Source organism: Pholcus phalangioides, unplaced genomic scaffold (genome assembly GCF_987345545.1).
Source record: "Pholcus phalangioides strain wild (caught in Gottingen) unplaced genomic scaffold, Ppha-v1.0 ptg000007l_1, whole genome shotgun sequence".
NCBI classification, from domain to species: domain Eukaryota; kingdom Metazoa; phylum Arthropoda; class Arachnida; order Araneae; family Pholcidae; genus Pholcus; species Pholcus phalangioides.
In genome coordinates, this window is record NW_028301600.1 from 42,615,928 (window position 1) to 42,635,693 (window position 19,766).

The 19,766-nt window shown below is 34.4% G+C and overlaps 1 protein-coding gene and 1 non-coding gene across 10 annotated transcripts in view; one reads left to right on the plus strand and one right to left on the minus strand.

Moving 5' to 3' along the window:
• Positions 1–516: 516 nt before the first annotated feature.
• HUWE1 (HECT, UBA and WWE domain containing E3 ubiquitin protein ligase 1) overlaps positions 517–19,766 on the minus strand; it is a 564,154-nt gene continuing 544,904 nt past the window's right edge. For all 9 annotated transcript variants that reach the window (XM_089233267.1, XM_089233272.1, XM_089233273.1 and 6 more), the window contains 4 exons: positions 16,220–16,325; positions 14,935–15,234; positions 10,363–10,553; positions 517–3,544 (listed from right to left, as the gene is read on the minus strand). In XM_089233267.1, the coding sequence (XP_089089393.1) occupies positions 3,442–3,544; positions 10,363–10,553; positions 14,935–15,234; positions 16,220–16,325 (700 nt within the window). In that variant the 3' untranslated portion in view covers positions 517–3,441. The remainder of the gene's footprint in view (positions 3,545–10,362; positions 10,554–14,934; positions 15,235–16,219; positions 16,326–19,766) is intronic.
• On the plus strand, positions 11,517–11,590 carry TRNAT-GGU (transfer RNA threonine (anticodon GGU)). Its single transcript has one exon. It is a non-coding gene; the product is annotated as a tRNA-Thr (tRNA).

Sequence of the window (19,766 nt, forward strand, 5' to 3'; positions counted from 1 at the left end):
TATTTTTGAACATTAAGTTTTCATAAAACGGCATTAAACATAGCCAAGAAATTGTAATGTAATACTCACTCCAGAACAGAGAAATAATGTAGCTGCAATTTTAAGAACCATATGTGAATATCCATGATTCAAGTTTTGATTTGAAGTCAATTTACAGACCCCATATTTACGAACTAGATAATCTATCTTTTTGGAGCTTCCATGAACTAAGATTCAAGTGAAAGGAAAACCAAGGCAGGAAATAAATAATTAAAAAAAAGGTTTGTGTAGACAATGTATGTCTATGAAAACAATGATTTTACTTTGCAACAATAGGGGCGTGTGTAGACACATTGTACCCATTTGGAGATACAGCCCAATAAACATAAAAATACAACAATTACTCTAAAGTTTCAACTTTTGATAACATCTTCTGAAGTAGATAAAAATGGAGTCAGATCTCAAGGATTTACTTCTGGAGCCTCAAGAGGATAACCAAAAATATATTTTATAAATTCCTGAGTAAAAACAATCAAATATGTCAAGATATTCTTTATTCATAATAATCTGCATCAACAATGAAAAATACAATACTTTCTTTTGAATAATCATTTCATTTCCAATTACTGCAGAAGGAACATACAAATGAACATAAATTGGAAAGCCTCGACAAACATTTTTGAAACAAGCAAAAAAAAAAAGTTCTTTCAATACCAACACATTTCCTCAAACAAGAATTTCTTAAAAATCGTATAAATTCATTGAACTGTAATGTTTTTCTTTACTGTTTATAGAATTCATGTAATAAAACTTTTATTCATTTTAGTTCAAAATCAAGAGAAAAAATTGTAGCACAAAATGTAGCATGTTGGTGTGTACAAAAAAAAAACCACTTTTTGATACTGTAATTCTCTTAGAAATTTATATGAATATATAGAGTATTATATTATTTATATGAAGAGAATTTTGGTACTGTTTAGAATTCATGTGATAAATTTTTATAAATCAATTTTATTTCTAAACTGAGAGATAAAAAACATGTTACAGGGTCAACCTTAACAGTGTGGCATAGAAAATAGATATGTCAAGTAAGGAGAGTTATATTTAATTATTTCTTAAAATGATCGTCTAGTGCAATATGAAATATACTTCATTTTATAAAATATTAAGATCAATATTTTAGACTTGGCAAATTAAAATGTGAAAATATAAAACATTATCATGTGTAATAGTTTGTAATTTATTAAAATTGCTGCAAGGAAAAAAAATGTATTGAAATATAAGTTCATATATATAATTGCGTTGCAAGTTCTCTGAAGACATACTGTCTTCTTATACCAAAATCAACAAAAACTCAGCAAGAGCTTATATGCGAGATACAAACTTAAATCAATTGCGAATGTGGCATCTCAACTCACTCTTTGGTTAAAAAATATTTTTTTTATATTCACGTTTATTTTTCAAAACTAACTTTCAGAACTTTAACTTTCAGAAAACCTTTACTTATTAAAGTAAATTTTTTACACATTTTTACATTTTACTCTGAACTAATCATGCAATTATAGTCACAATATTTGGAAGACTATCATCTGAGATGACCAAAAAAAATTCTTGGGATTAGAAAACAAAGGATTTATAAAACCCAATTAATTTTTAGCCCCTTTGTTATTTGTAAAAAAAAAAAATTGATCCCAAAATTGCACCAATTTCACAGGCTGCTACACTGGCTTGAAAATTAATACCATTCGAACTGTAACACATTTATCCAAAGCTGGTTTGAAATTTTTTAATTAGTTTATAAATGAAGAATTTAATATCACATGCCGAATTAAGTTTACCTACAGCATTGCTTCAAAATTAAGCTTCAACTTTTGTTGCCACACTTGTCATGATTGACCCTATGATGACAAAAATTCTTATCAATACCAATGCACATTTCCTTGAACATCAGTATCTTAAAAATCAATTTACTCAACTGCAACATTTTCATAACTGTTCATTTAGACTTCATATGATTTAAATGCCATAAATTCATTTCAATATAAACCCAGACGACAAAAACTTATTATGTAGACAAAACAAAACCATACTTTTAATATCAATGCATTTCTTCCTACACTCATTCTTAAAAATCACACAATTTCATTGAACTTAGCTTTTCATTACTACTAGGTCGGGATTACACTATAAAAGATCTGTTACAAAACGTGAAAAAAACATTCAATTAGCATATTGGTTGTATTTTTCAAGTTTTATTAAAGAACTTTTACAAAAATTTTATAGTGTAATTCTGGCCTTAGGAATTTGCATAATAAAACTTTGCAACCAAAAGAACAAAAACTTATAGTAGTTAAAAAAAGAAAATACTTTTCTATAACAATTTTTTCCAACAAAATTTCTAGAAAATCCCAAATTCATTGAGTTGTATTGTTTTACTTGGTATTTAGAAGTTGCATAATAAAACTAAGTTAATCTTGATTCACAACTAAAATAAACTTATATTTAAAAAAATACACACTTTTCCATAATGATGCATTTCCTGCAAAACAAATTTCTTGAAAACCTCGTAAATTCATTGAACTATACTGTTTTCTCACTATTTAGAAGTTGAATAATAGAACTTGATGAATTCATCTTAACTCATGAATAAAAGAGCGCAAAAACTTAGTGTAGAAAAAAAAGAGTCTTCAACAACAATGAATTTTCAAGAATGAAAATTTGTTAAAAGACATAATTCATTAAATCATAGCGTTTTCCTTTGTATAAATTCATTTCAATTGCAACTAAAAGAACAAAAATGTCTGCAGGAAAAAAAAATTCTCAATGCATTTTCTGCGACACAAATTTTCTCAAAATCATAAATTCATTAAACTGCAATATTTTTCTCACTGTCTATATTTCATACGATAAAAATTTATAAATTCCTTTTAATTCATAACTAAAAGAGCACAAAAATTAGCATTTTGAGAAAAAACAACATAAATCATACCGTATAAAAGAATCCTCAAATAAGAGGATTTTAAATCACATATTAATTCCATCTCTCATCATCTTACTTGAAATGAGCTCTTTATGCTACTCAACTATCACACATCACTCAAATGCTCTTGTTCAATTTTTCCCCCACATATCCCAAAAAAAAACAATATATAATTCAACTTCACATCTCATATAAACTGTTTCAGGTTTGAACATTTACAAATAGAAAGGGGACAAGTGAATTTACAACTCCGGCATAACTAACAAGCTTAGCTGTTGAATGCCAAACAAATATGGATTCACCACAAATGAAATATACAAGCTTCTTTTCAATGAAAACATTTCTGTACAAAAGAACTTATGATAGTTCCATGACTTAGTGAAAGAGTACAACAGTCATTGTGAAACAGTAAGTACTCTCATATTGAATAGGCACCATTAAGACAAACGAAGCTTGTCTGGCTTTGCTTGCATTTCAGACTTTTATGCAAAACCAAAACCTTCAGAGCACTCATGGATGGCTTTTAATAACATGGATCGGAGTTTATCATATGTCTCATATGCTGGAAGGTCAAGTTGGTTGAAACTAAATGAAAAACAAACAAAAAAAAACACAAATTAAGTGAATATAGTGATTATGGGGTTTTAGATCGGGGTGGCCAACCCTTTTCCAAGTTGCGCTACAATCAAGATTATTTTCTACACGCAAGACACACTACAAATTTCAGCATGTAAACCTAGGGTTACCAGATTCGAAAACTGAAAAAGGAGGATGAATGCGTGCGCACCCTTGATTACATTTTCCCTGATTTTCGCAACAGATGGCCCCACTTTTTTTCCGAAAAAAGAAAACCACCAACACAATTTTTCCTAACTAAAATTGGTATATATATATTTCTGCTATATTACAGGGACTTTATAATTGAAGTTCCACTTTGAAATGGCTATAAAAGAAAAACTACTGGACAAAATGTTATCAAACTTTAATAGTTTACAGGAGGTCATGGGATTCAATTTTCCACAAAAAAAGTTAAACTCACCCCCAGCAGGGAATGGCGCTGTGTGCAATATTGTTAAACAAAATAAGACATGAAGACATTGGTTTAAAATATTTTCAATCATTTCTAAAACGTATTACAAAGTATGTACAATACGGCATCCACCATTTTCTGAAAGCAAGTTAAATCGTATTACTCAACGGTAATTCTTAGCAAATCAGGAGGAATGTTATCACATATCAGTGTATCACATTTTTCACTTCTGCCAAATTGTTTATATGTTATCACCATAAACAGTGGCAACATAAACAATTTGGCGGAATTGAAAAATGTGATACACCGACGTCTGTAACATTCCTCCTTATATGCTAAGAGCTACTGTTAAGAACGCAGTAATGTGATTTAACTTGCTTTCAGAACATGGTGGATGCTACATTGAACATGCTTTGTAACATATTTTAGAAATGATTAAAAAATTTTAAACCTGTTTTCTCATATCTTATTTCATTTAACAATATTGCATACACCACCATTCCCCGCTGGTGGTGAGTTTTTGAACTTTTTTGTTTTTGTGGAAAATTAAATCCCATGAGACCTCCTGTAAACTATTACCAAGAATAATAGCATTTTGTCCAGTTTTCCTTTTATGGCCATTTCAGAGAGGAACTTTAAAGACCCTGTGCATATATATACATATTATAGTTTTGATAAATCTGGTTATGTATAATCACCAGCTATTATGCATAGTTACCAACCATTTTTGTAAGTTCAATAAATTTGATCACATTTACCGGCAGCTCATATTGGTAAATATGATAAATAATGAATAAATTATTTAAATTTACCAGAAACTTTGCTCGAATGTCAGCCAAGGATGATGGCTTTGATCAGTGATGTCGCTTATGTTTGAAAATGCTGATAAACGTGAAGAAAATATACAATTGTATGCATTTGCGTGCATTAACACCAAAAAATGTAAAAGTTTATGCAAATGCACCAATGCATTAGTGTATAATCTGTGCTCTAGTTATGAAAAAGGTTATTTGAACTAGCCTGATAAGGGGCTGTTCAAGTACTACGTCAGCAGATTTTCAGCCATTTTTGATCCCTCTCCCCCGTCAGCAAAATTTCGGCAGTTCTGCCTATATTAATACATATTGGGATCAGAGATGTGCGAGGAGGTACATGGGGGGGGGGGGCAAGCATGATAAAAAAAATTTTGATGAAAAAATATTTTTTCAAAAATTATAATTTCGGAAGAAAATACCTTTATATGTACGCATAGTTAATTTCAAGGCTAAGAACTCAAAATTTTGTTTAGGAAATTCATTGTGGCCCACCCTCTAAGCCATTTATATGCTAAACCCATGGCCCACAGACAAAATGTGGTAGGGTTATCTAAAATCTCTGGGTTATCTGATGGCCTGCCACCTCAAACCTAATTTTGTAAACATGAACTAAGTGACACATTTACAGATCACTTAAGCAACCCCCCCCCCCCGTAGCACATTCACAGATCACACGAATGACCCACGACACAGACCAGTCCAACATATGATAGTGTACTACTCGGGTTAAGTGGTCCACGGCATATTTAAAGATCCCCTTAGTGCCATGTGGCACAGTTTTAAAGCACCCTAACAGCCTCCAGTGCAGTTCCACATTACTCAAATGTTACCTGCGGTACGTTCCCAGATTACTTAAGTGATCAACTGCATAATTACGAATATCTTGAGTGATTTAAAGGTTGGAGAGAATTTTTGATTGAAAAATGGAATAGAATATCTAATTTTTGAAAAGCGTTCACATTCCGCTCCCGATACCAGGTGTGCCATGGCACGCGTGCTGCGAGTTGGTCACTCCAGTTTAAGATACTGTATTTATAGTTAAATGTAGCATACCCTTTATATTTCTTCATTGAGAAAAAATCATATTTTTTCTTAATATTGATAACAATTGTCTGACATGAATAAATTCAGACAAATAGGTTAAGATTTTGGACATTTCACAGGTTAGATTAGAGAAAAAGTATAAATTCTTCTTACAAACAAACTTTAATAAGAAATTCACATATCATAGAGTTTTAATAATAAAGCACCACTTCAACAACAAATACAGAATATTATTCAGGAAATAAACAGAAAAATAAAAAAAGCTTTGAACATTTCATGTTTTTTTACCCTTACATTTATGAGCAAGTTGCTCTCATAAATATAAAATAGGATAAAGGTTAGAGACTGATGGTCATTTGAGCAGGCAAACCTGTGTTCTCCAATCGCTTCTGAACTGTATCCAAGCAGGGTTTTAATTTTAGCAAATAAAAATTGGTTTTGACTAGGCCAATGGCCAAAAGTGGTTGGAGGTATTGAAAGTCTTAAACTGATGTAGTTATAGTTTTAACAGTTATCATTAATATTAGATTTAAAATTAAGATTGGTTTTTACTTCTAACAAGCATCAGAATGTATTTTTTAAAAAATGTTGCATTCACTTTGACCAAGTGTGGTTCTAATCATACAGAAACCCTGTTTCGACCGTCCTAGTTGATATGAGTTTTGACATTTTTTTGAGTAGTTTACTACTATAAACGATTTCAAATGGTCAAAAGAAAAAGCAACAAATTGTTCCATTATTAATTTTTTAACAAGTTGTTTCTTATACAGCTGCCACCCTCTTTTCACATCAGGCAATACCGCAACTAGTAGAGGGGCAGATTGGGGGGGGGGGGGTTAGGGCTGGATTTAAGCAAGTGCAAAGGGTGCAGTTGCACCGGCTGCTAAATTTTAGAAGCCGCAAAATGAGATAAAGACACTTAGATTTCATTTTTTGACATTGACGTTCTTAACAAAGCAAAACTTAAAATTTTGTCCAAGACCTCTGAAATTCCTACATTGAACCCTCTGGCCTAGCGTTTCCACAGAACCCCCCAAAGCCAGGGGAATGATGTAGGTGGATCTAGTGCCCAACGCGATGGATAAGAGATGGCATTAAATTCTACTTTTAGAATTGTTCGAAATTACACGAGAGGCATAATGCATGCTTTTCCGGCTGAAAGAGTGTCTAGTTGTGACCCTGGGTAGACAATCTGTTCTCTAGCCCCAACAGCCCTCCAACCTTTAAGTGAAGCCACACTTGCAATTTTTTCGCAGGACAGCAGGCACTATCGTCCAAATTTATTGTTGAATGATTTATTTTTTTTATGATCATGAAAATAGTACTTTAATATTCATTCCTGGATGCCAATGTGAACCTGGCCTCCCAATGCCCCATTGACGATGGGGAAACAGTTTTTGAGGGCGGCAAAACTGTTTTTGCACCAGGCCACAAAATACTTAAGCCTGTCCATGGGGGAAGTCTAGTGCAAAGGCACTGAATCAGGAGTGCTGAGTTTTTCTGTTCAAAATTGGGGGGGGGGGGAAGAGGCAAAATAGACTCTGGCCTCAGGTGACAGAAAATTTTTGTTTCTAGTTGCAGCTCTACAGCTGGGTCTACAAGTACTAGTCTATTTAAATTCACTTAATTATCACAATATAATTTATTGATTTTAATAAAATAAAAATAATAGGAGAAAAATCATTGTTAAATCAGTTTCAAGACCACATTTGAGCAGTTTTGACCACATCTAGATGGCTTAAACCAGTTTTCGCCAGTGTACAGGTCAGAATGTTAAGCCTCCCTCTGTTATAAATAATAGTCTTGAATTTTATTCTAAAAAGGAAAAGTTAACTAGGTACTCTTCACTGCCCACAACCTCAAAGTGGAAACCAATTAGATTTTTTCTTCTCACTTTATACTAACATACTATTAGAAAACCACAAGCAGTCAACTGTCAAAATCTCAAATCTGCTTATATAAAAGGGCCATTTGATTTTTGTGCTTAATGTTTTATTGGCAATTTTGTTAAGCTGGTGTTTAAAACAAAATCTATAATAAATTGATATATCAATCATATAACTTTATATTAAATTTTTTCTTTTCTAAAGTTCAATGTTTTTTCATCTGCTTATAAATACTTTAACTTCTTGTCATGTTTTCATGCATGGTAATGAGGTGAAGGTTTTGGACAGTTGAGGACAGTGTTTCCTCAACTACCAGGCCGACATCAGTCAAACTGGGCTGCGAGTAATTCTTTGTTTCATTTTCCTCCATGTATTCCTTATTATTCATGTTTAAGGCCAAGCCTACCACTGACAAAAAAGACAGGCTGCAGGCTCCCAAAGGTTGAGAACCACTTGTTTAAGATATAAGGGTTTGAATGACATGGGAAAAACATGTGTACATACTTTGGTTTTTACTATGGTGACCAATACCTTACGAACCCTAATTTGTATTCATGATTCTTTGAGATTTTAAGATTTTTTTTATATAGTTTCAATCCAAGTAACCAATATATGTTTAAATATTCATACTTCAATTTAATTTAATTGAGTTTATAAGGTAGTATATCATGTAACTACTTTCTAAGAATCAATGTGAACAATTTAAAGTTTGAGTTGAATTTACCATGTTGGACAAGTCGAATACCTTCTGGAAATCAAGGTAAATAACATCTACATTTTTGATTTTACCCAAAGCCTTAGTCACGTGATCATAGAAGCAAAGGAGGTTAGTTACATGACTTCCCCTGCCTGAACCCATGCCGATTATCTGACAATATAGATTATTCTTCTCTAGCACACTGCAAGAAGATTTTCGGAAGCACTTATTTTCACACTCCGACAGAACCAACTGTCGGACAGGCACGGATTCAGGGCAATGTGTCAGGAGGGGCAATTTATTTTGTGTAGGTTGAAAGTTTGATTGTCCCATACTTTACGGGCCAGACCAATTTTTCAATATTATTCGGCCCTTGGAAGGGATGATCGCAACCCTCCTCATCAGCACCTGCTGTGAAAATCAAAAAACACTTTCAAAACGACCCGCATCACAAACTGGAATTGGTGCAAATGCACAGGGATTCACCGCAATTGACGCAGCTCTTGCATCCCTGTAAAAGTGCTAAAAAATGCAAATGTCATTAACATACGGGCCCTGTTAATCACCTTTTAAGACAAAGCAGCATTATAGCAGAGGAATATGAAAAAATCAATCAAGAAAATATGTACCGGTACTGGAAAGCACAGACAGACTTCCAATTACTATTTTCATTGGAAAAAAGGATCGCTTCAACTTCCAAAATTCCACACAAACAAAACTTGCTAGTGTTGCTTTAGTGAAAAAGACAAATTTTTTTCAAATCTATAAAAAATATTTCAATTTATGATGTTCCAATAGAATTAAACTGCCATACAAGACCACAATATTTTGGTTTCATAAACACGTGGAAAAATTTGAGAAATTTTAAAAATCGAAGTTAATATTTTCGGTTCAAACACGTAATTATATGTAGCACTAATTAAGAAAAACTTCAGTAATCAATTTTTGACTAGAACTCATTTGAATAGCTAAAATTTGTTTTTTTTTTCTGCACGGATGCATGAATAGGAAGACAGGAATCAATGTGGCTATGTCCTACTCTGTTTAACGAGTCACTCCACTTACGAAGTCATATTTCTGGTCTCCCAAGAGTGAATTGACTGTACCTGGCAGCTTTTATTTATCAAAAAGAACTCAAGGCTACGATAGGTTATCTTAGTGGAAACCACACCTTCTTTGGAAATGTGGTCTTAGCATGATGTCATTTTGTACTCGATAGGATAATTATTCAAAGAAATCCTTGAGGAAAATAGGTTTCTAAAAAAAAAAAAAAAAAGACTTCAGTAGTTTTCCCCAATACATTGTAGTTCTGTATTTTATGGTAGAAATCCGTAGAAACTACAGAAATTCAGCAATAGTTGGCAAGTATGGGTATTACTATCTTAGAAGCAACTAGGGTCACTGATTTGGGAATTTTCATTGATAAGTGGCTTAGGTTTTCTGTACGTTATTCAGTGGTGGTCAAAAAAAGTAAATATAATGCTTGATTTCATTTATAAAAAGGTCTCTTTAGAAATTGTAATGGTATAGCAACCCTGAGAAACATAGCAAAAAAACTTATATCCCACCAAAAACATTATTTATGGGTACCACAGATACAAAGTCATAAAAGAAATTCATAAAACACTTATTAGCAATCAAACAATTGTATTGAAATCAAATCATGAAAAAGTATTGAAATCAAATCATGAAAAAGTATTGAAATCAAATCATGAAAAAGTATTGAAATCAAATCATGAAAAAGTATTGAAATCAAATCATGAAAAAGTATTGAAATCAAATCATGAAAAAGTATTGAAATCAAATCATGAAAAAGTATTGAAATCAAATCATGAAAAAGTATTGAAATCAAATCATGAAAAAGTATTGAAATCAAATCATGAAAAAGTATTGAAATCAAATCATGAAAAAGTATTGAAATCAAATCATACCAAGTGTGGGCAGAAGGTAAACGATCAGTCGAACGATCATCCCGGTGTATCTGAAATTTTTGAGTGCCATTCATCCCTTCTAGGGCAGAGAAACCTTGTAATGGCACTTTTGATGTACCGGTAACAAACTGCAGGAAATTAGCTCTATCAGCTTGATCAAATGAACGCAACGCTCGCCAAAACCACTGGATCTGAAAAACAATGTAAAGAAAATATATAAGCTATTAGATTCAACCTATAATCCAATTCAAAGAAGTCTTCATTTGATGTTCAGCAATAATTTTTATTTAAAAAAAGAAACTCAAAAATTTGATTAAAAAAAAAAAAAGACAATTCAGCTCTTGAACAGTTTTAGAAATTTTGGTTCATCAGTATTAAATAATTTATACTCAAAAAGGAGAAAAATTTAACTTGAAGCTTATGAAAGCTTTAATTACTACTACAATATACAAAATTTGATATCCTGGAGTGCTTTTGGAAATTAATATCACTTAATACAGTGGAACTTGGTTAATTCAAATTTTGAATAATTTGAACTTTTACAAGCTCCCCTTTAGTTTTCTATCTAATTTTATGTTAAAATTTCTTGTTCAATTCAATTTTTTTTTTCGAATGTTTCTGATATTTCAAAGTTGAAAAAATCATGGTTTTTGTATGAGCAATTTTAGTTTGGAAAAATTCTAAAATCAGTCAGGCTTTACTTTTTTTGACAAGGTTGTTTATACAACAAATCTTTAGAGACCAATACTGTAACAAGGAAACAGTTATTTTCCGGATATTATGCTGAGGTGAGCTCGGAAAGAAAAGTCATCATGTCTCCGCCGGGACTCGAAACCTAGGCCCTCTTGCATACCGGGCAAGCATGCTACCATCTACACCACTGGAGACACATGAATCTGCCTTCCTAATTTCACGCACTGTGTCGTGAGGCGCTGAAGTAGAGGCATTAGTAGCCTCTCTTAACTTCAGGAAATGGCCCCCGGGTGGGACGGTTTTAGAGAGACATCGATGGCTTTTTTCTCAGCCAGAGATATCAAGGAAACAGATATACCATCCCACCCGGGGGCCATTTCCTGAAGTTAAGAGAGGCTACTAATGCCTCTACTTCAGCGCCTCACGACACAGTGCGTGAAATTAGGAAGGCAGATTCATGTGTCTCCAGTGGTGTAGATGGTAGCATGCTTGCCCGGTATGCAAGAGGGCCTGGGTTCGAGTCCCGGCGGAGACATGATGACTTTTCTTTCCGAGCTCACCTCAGCATAATATCCGGAAAATAACTGTTTCCTTGATATCTCTGGCTGAGAAAAAAGCCATCTATGTCTCTCTAATACTGTAACAGTTTGAAAATTCTGACAAATTTTTGGCATACAATGCTGTTTCTTCGACCTTTACTTCTAGTTCGAACTGCCATGCTAACAACATTATATCGACTGTGCAACGTATAAAGATATGTGGAGCCAGTCCTGAAGATAAACCCAGGTTTTTGACATTTAAAAAAAAAAAAAAAGGACTTCTTCGAAAACCTTTGTATACATTAATTACTATTGTCTATCAGAAACTGACAAAACTCCATGATCTAATTCCGTAAAAAGCCTGTCCATGCTGAATGAATCCAACAAAAGTGATGGAATGGTGACTGAGCTACTACAAATACACTGCTGGCCACCGTAAATGCAATATCCTGAAGGAAGCATGCAAATAATATGAAATTTACAACATGCATTAGCAGAGGTGAGATATGCAAATGATTAGAATTTCAGCGCAGACGCACATCACGCGCGCCTGTGGCGCCACTTCAAAGCGCTATTTAAGGCTTGGAGATTGACGATTTGAAGTACGACAATTGTGTTTTTCTTGTGGTTTTTTCAAAAAAACGATCAATTATGCCTCGTAGAAAACAGCAATCATCTTTTGATCAAGTATCCGAGTTCGACAGAGGAAGGATAGTGGCCTACAGAGATTGTGGATTATCTTTCAGGGAAATCAGTTGTCATGTTGGACGAAACCAAACAACTGTAATGCGGATATGTGATCGTTGGATGCAGGAGGGTACGACGGACCAACGTGTTCAATCGCATCCACCTCAGTGCACCACTTCACGTGATGATAGGCGTATTGTGCATATGGCAGTGACGGATCGCTCAGCCACATCACGAACCATAGCACAGCACATTCAGTCTGTACCGCATCATCCAGTGTCTGCGCGTACCATTCGACGCCGTTTACAGCAGAGTTGTCTGTCCGCAAGACGTCCATTGCTTCGTCTACCCTTGACGCAGAACCACAGACGTCTCCGCCGCCAATGGTGCGATGAAAGAAGGATGTGGACGGCACAATGGAATGAAATTGTCTTTACTGACGAGTCACGCTTCTGTCTGCAACACCACGATGGTCGGATTCGAGTCTGGAGACACCGTGGAGAGAGGATGCTGAACAGCTGCGTTATGCACCGCCACACTGGTCCTGCACCGGGTATTATGGTATGGGGCGGTATTGGATATCACTCTCGCACTCCTCTAGTACGCATTGCCAGTACTTTAAAAAGCCAGCGCTACATCTCCGAGGTGTTGGAGCCAGTTGTCCTTCCTTACCTTCAGGGCTTGCCCACAGCCATATTTCAACAGGATAATGCGCGACCACACATGGCACGCATTGTCCAAAGGTTCTTCGTCAATCGCCAGATTGAATTGCTTCCCTGGCCAGCTCGCTCTCCGGATCTTTCGCCGATAGAAAACATGTGGTCCATGGTTGCTCAACGATTGACCCAGATTACATCCCCAGCTGCCACACCAGATCGACTTTGGCAATGCGTGGAAGCTGCTTGGTCTGCTGTACCCCAAGAACACATCCAAAGTCTCTTTGAATCAATGCCGAGGCGTGTGGCAGCGGTGATCTCCAACAATGGCGGCTACTCTGGCTACTGATTTTGGCAGGAATCGCTTCACAGAAGTCTATAAATTTAATCATTTGATGCTTGGTCAACATGTTATCTACAAAATAAATATTGTTGCGATATCTCTTGTCTTTCTTGGTGTTGCAATTTGGGTGGCCAGCAGTGTATGAACAGGCAGTATAGCAAAATACCAAACTGCTAATTTGTAAATTTTTAGTGGTTTTTCTTTGATAATTTAATGCCCATTTTAACATTTTTCAGCTGGAGTGCATCAAGGAAGTTTATCACTTGGTACGAATCACATTCAACCTATGGATTAAAGTGTATCAAGAAGAAGATGTATTGGAAAATACAAAATCACAGTAATCAACTATTAAAATTTCAGAAACAGTTCCAGAACTGTTACTCGAAATTTAATAATTGATAATTATTATTGTTTGTGAATATTGAGGCTTGGGTTATTATTTGTGGTTATTTAACAAATTTGGGATAGATTAATTGGATATTTAAAATTTTGGATGATTCAAACTTTTTTCAGTGACTTTAAATTGACCAAATTCAACTGTATAATGATAGACGAAAACAATTAAAATACGTAAACAATTTGAAATTTAATATGAAAGTAATAGAAAACAAATTCTTCCAACTCGTGTACAAGTTTCAGCAAATGAATTTTTTAAAAAAACCATTTATTAAAAGAAACTTAAATACAAACATTACTGCAAAAACAAGAGAATAATGCTATAAACTCAATGGTAAGCATGATATTGTCATCAGTACTTTTAAGGAAAAAACAAAAAAAATTAAAGTTAAAGCAACTGGATATGATGGACTCACTTAAAAAATGGTAAAAATTATTGTGCCCTGAAATATTAATGTGCTTAAACACTTTGTGGAAACTTACTTTCAAGGAAATCATGAAAATAATTTCCATTTACCAATGGAAATTATTTTCATGATGAACTGATAAATTACAGAACAATATTCATTCATAATCTAAATCAACTAATAACAATTTGTAAATCAACTAATAAGTTAAAAAAAAAACAATTATTGGGCTCCGAATCAATAGTTTTCTACAAAAAAAATACTTAACGGCCATAATTAAAATCTGTCACTATTTAAATATTGCATTTTTGTTTATTTATACATGAAAAAAGCACTTGATAATGTAGATTTAAATACAGTGAAACCTCTGCACAATGATACTCAATATAATGATAAATTGTATATCTACAATGATATTTTTTTCAAGTCTTGTTTGGAAATGTCTATACATAATTTTAAACTGCTGCCTCTCAATATAAAAACACAAAGGCCACAACAGGCAGATTGCCCAACAAGGTGGCTGAAAAAAAGACATCCATAAAAAACATTGTCAAATATAACTAAAATACAGAAACCCAATATATAAGCATGTATCACAAAAGAAATAAACTAATAATATATAATACATTGCCCATAAAAAAGATCATGGTTGTCTTATCTAAATATTGATAGCTTCTCGATATTTCCTGTTAAATAGTTCATATTCATTTGAAAAAACATTCATAAACTATTATACACAAATTTTGAAACTCCCTGTATTACTTTCAAAGAGAAATTGACAAAATTATAAGTATATTACTTTCAAATAGAATTCGACAAAATAATAAGTATATTACTTTCAAAGAGTTTACCTGTAAGGAGTTACGATGATATTTGTGATACTCTGTGTTAGTTTTCAAATCATCAATATCAATATTTGGTAAACCAGATATTAAAAGCTCTAGTTCTTGTTCATTGAAGATGGAAATAAGTCGTTTTGGGATTATTTCATAAAATCCATCAAGAAATGCGTTTAATTGCTTCCTAATAGCTCCAGTCATCTTCTCTTGACAAACAAGTCTAACATATTCATGTTTTGTCTCTTCTGTGACCGGAATGTTTCTGCCATTTGGCTTCAGATCTCTTACTTCTGTAACTCCGAATTCTTGTAGCTAAATTATAAAAAAGAGGGGGGGGGGATCAACCAATATACAGGGTGTTTTAAAAAGAATCATCCGATTTAAAAAAAATCAACTATTCAGCTTTTAATCCATTTTGATCGAATAATGTATAGATAGAAAGAGGGAAATCTCGAGTTTCACGCAGTTGCCGACAGGTAGCACTAACGCTCTTCCTTCCGCCGCCACTTAAGTGGTTGTCAAGATTTTTTTGGAAATAAGATGAAGGGATTTGTGAACAGACTTTTGGGTAAGTATGCAATAAACACTTCTTACTACTTTGTCTTAACGAAAAAGAATGAATTTTGATCTAAAAAAAAAAATCTTATCCAAGGATTAGCATACCGATAATTTGAATATGAGCATGTCAGCATTGCTATACGAGTATTCTTTTGATGTAATGGAGATACTAACACAATGAAGATGAGCCAACAATAAAAGTAAACAACAAGACACTCATGCGCAGAAAATAACTGGTGTAACAAAAATGATCAAATGATCCAAGCAAATAGCATACCATGCTATTTGACTTTGTGATTTCCTCTCTAGGGTGAATTACAATAATTACGGATGTGTTAAATATTCAAAACATTAGAAATCCCTTCAATTATGCAGAAATCTGAATTTAATAATAAGTGGTTGCTTTTTAAAATAAAATTATCATTTTAGATTAGCTTATGCAGCATCCTGAAGTGTTGCTTGAAAATAATGCATTACTCAATATTTGTGTCTGATTTCATACTTGTGTGTCTGAATCTTTGGTACCTCAATTAAATGCCCCATAAGTTATATCCAAGGATTAACATAATGCTAATTTGAGTTTCAGCACGTCAGCATTGCACTACGAGTGTTTTCTGATGAAGACAGACATGGCTTAGCATACAGGTATTCTTTTAATTAGAACAAAAAGTTTTTTCATTACAATACAGTATTTTATGGTTATTTCAAACAAACAAAATGGAATTTAACAATCACCAACCTCAACACTGAAAGTCAATTCATATCCCAGTTCTTTCACATCATGTTCCAAAAGAAATACTAAACCTTGATAGAAGGAATAATCTTCACTTTCCATATCAATGTATCTAGTAAAATAATATAAATTATGTGTTTTAACTTTTATAAATAAATATCACAATCAAAGATTGGAACTGAAAATGTGTATGTTACAACAAAGAACTTAAGATTATTAATGTAAAGCGCGATTGGGTGAGAAGGGAGAATTTTTATTTCTCTTAGATATTCTACTTGCTTCAGTTAACTCATGATCACATTCAATTTTCGACCCAATTACACTATTTGAGAAATTAGAAAAAAAACTAGGTATTATATTAATGAAAATTTTTTTATTCTTAAAGTTTAAATACAAACTGTCATTCCCTTGTGCATATTAGTGGGTAGTAGAAAATTGAACGATTCAATAATATGATGTTCCAGTACAAGAACACATTTTATGAGCACATTCATTTCTACAGACATGCCAACATTGGCCCCCAGGACAACATAATCATAGTACAATAAAAAATAATCACTCAAAAATTTAATTTTTCATAAATTTTAATTCAAACTTCATTAAATACAGCATCTCAGTGGCACTGCAGCCTAGAGGGCTCAGGCCACATGAGCCACACCCCCACCTTCCAAAACAACGTTCCAAGGTCGCCGAGTCCCTTAATAATTCATGAATACTCAATGCAATCCCAACCTGCATACGTCCTTTGTTGGCCGTATGTACAGACGTCTAGCAACCCTAGACCCCCCATCCCCATTTTCTTCGTATCAGAGCTCCTACAACGAAACATTTTTTCCGACACAAGTTCTGCGAGATCGACCATGCACTATGCAAATGAAGCCGGGTCTGGACCAGCAGTGCTGAACCATTCAAAAACCTGTTTTTATCTCTCAGAGTGGGGAGGTTTTGACAGAAACAGGTTTTTGCACGTTTGGGCATCGAGCAGAGTCAACACCTTCGAGTGAAGCTTTTACGTCACTAAAGTCGTCCATTTCACCTGCAGGCATTGACTAAAGCAGGACGATGTATGCGAAATTTTTACCTTTTCTTTACAGTATAAGCAATGACTATAAGTGAAATGGATGACTTCCGTGACGTCACGAGCTTCGCGCTGAGGCTTTCTGCTATATGTGGTCTTGGTAGAGTGGCAGGTTCAGAAGCGACTTTACAGATTGCCTTCCACACAGACAAAACAGATTGGATTTGAGTTTGTCTTCTCTCGAACTCTCACATGCGTATACAAATTCATCGTTACAGTACAAATTGATGCAATTTTGTAAAAGTAAAAAACAAGAAACTCAGACCTTTTAAAAATGATTTTTGTAGTATTGAGCATCTCTCGTAGCTCCGTAATTCATTACGCCCATAGAAACTACAGACAATCCATAGCAGTCGGCAACTGTTTCTGTCTAAAAACATTTCGAAACTACTGCATCCATGTACGATATAATATTACAATTTTCTCCAGAAATAGATTCAATTGTAATTTAAATTTATTTCCCACTAGTTGTTACTATGGCTTCGCTCGCATGAATTTGATAACCTGAAAACTTCTCTGCGATGATTCCCCCATATAACATTTAAACCCCCTCATGTCATGACCTTCTCAGGGATGAATTTTCAGAAATCCCGTCTTACTGGGTATCTACATCATAAAATATAATACTGCCTAATTTCATACTTACGGCTTCAGCAATAATTGTTCCATGTTCCATATAACCTTAGCAGGGTTCATACAAAATTTTCAAAATGAAAAGTAAAGAGTTTTTAAGAACTTTTTAAGGAGTTTCAAGCAGTTTTTAAAGAGTCATGGCAAACTTCATAACTTACAAGTTTTGCAGCAAAAAAAGGGGCTGGGCACATATGCAAATTTATTTTTGATTTGCAAACGAACTTTCCCTCTTCTCAAAAATATAGATGTAGAAGTTTTGATTTGTTACCCAGCATCATAAGAATTCATAAAATAATCAATCCACATACATGCTTTCTGTCGTCACCAAAGTGTTCTAAAACCTTCAAGTATTAGTCAAAAATATAACTCGTAACAGCATCACATAAATTATAAAAATTCTAAAAGTGATATTCATTCCCCCTCCAATTACTCAAAATAAAAACCACAGCCGACAAAGATTTTTCTTACAAAATTATTTATATTTGCAGCAACTCTAGGCACACACACACACTTCCAGCACAACTTCCTAGATAGTAAATTGCCCATAGATGGTAATAGACCTGAGTTGTGCTTGGCTTGAAAGAAAGAAAGCCACCCCCCCCCCCCGGAAATCACCCACTCAAACAATCTGGGAATGTGCCGCGGGCTGCTCAATTGAAGTAAAAATTTGCCACGAGCCACTTGAGGCAGGCCACATTTAGGCCATGTGTTGAGCACATGTATGCTTTAAAATAAGGGGCTGTTCAAGTATTACGTCAGCAAATTTTCAGCAATTTTTGACTCACCCCTCTTGTCAGAAAAAGTCAGCAAAACTCTCACCCTCCCCCTGTCAGCGCTCTGCCCCCCTTCCTCCTAACGCTTATTGGTGGAATCTGAATTGGGGGCTTCCCCCTAGATGATCAAAAATTTATTTTTTTAATCCACAAAATATTTTTTTAAAAGAATTGTAAAAATATTTTTTACAATTTCGAAACAAAATATCTTTATATGTTATTATAATAATTTTTGTTAATTTCAATGCTATTTGAAGGCTAAGAACCCAAAATTGCTCAAGAAATTCATTGCGATCCTACCTCTCTAAACCCTTGGTAACCCTTGACCCGCGGTAAACATTTGGCCTGTGCGGATCAAATGTGGCCCTGGCATTATGATGTGGCCTGTCCCTAAATCTATTTTTGTAACAATGAACCAAGTGACACATTTACAGATCGCTTAAGTGACTCTAGCACAACTCCAGACCATTTAAGCGATCTGTGGCACATTAAGCGATCCCTTGAGTGACATGTGACAAAGTTTTAGAGCATTGGTCCTGCCACCAGTGCGGTTCTACATCACTCATCGCGGCACATTCCCAGATTACTTAAGTGATCTGCGGCATAATCATGGATCACTTATATGACGCGCGGCACAGCTCCAGAGCATTTGGATCCGCTAAGAATTTGAAAATCACTAGAGTGGCTCTGTAGGGGACTCAATAGGGAGAATGTTAGTTCAGGTGCCCACAAACTAGTGAAAAGTTTTACTTGTTTTTCGCGCACCGAGTAAGACAGCATTAAGAATATTTCATATTTTTTATAAAGGGTGGTTGATGACGTAAGAATCATCCACCCCCCCCCCCCACATCATCAAGTCAGCAAATCGAAAATCCCCCATCCATGCTGACGTAATACTTGAATGACCCCTAACATAAAGATACCATAAAGTTATTTTCTGAAGGTTAAAAAAAGTGGGTTCAGCTATAGCGGCTGATCAACTCGTCCCCCCCTCCCTCCTGTAAAACCAGACGTCGCTCGGGCTGTCACTTTTAAAAGCCAGGTTTTACTAGCAGGTTTTCTATGCCGC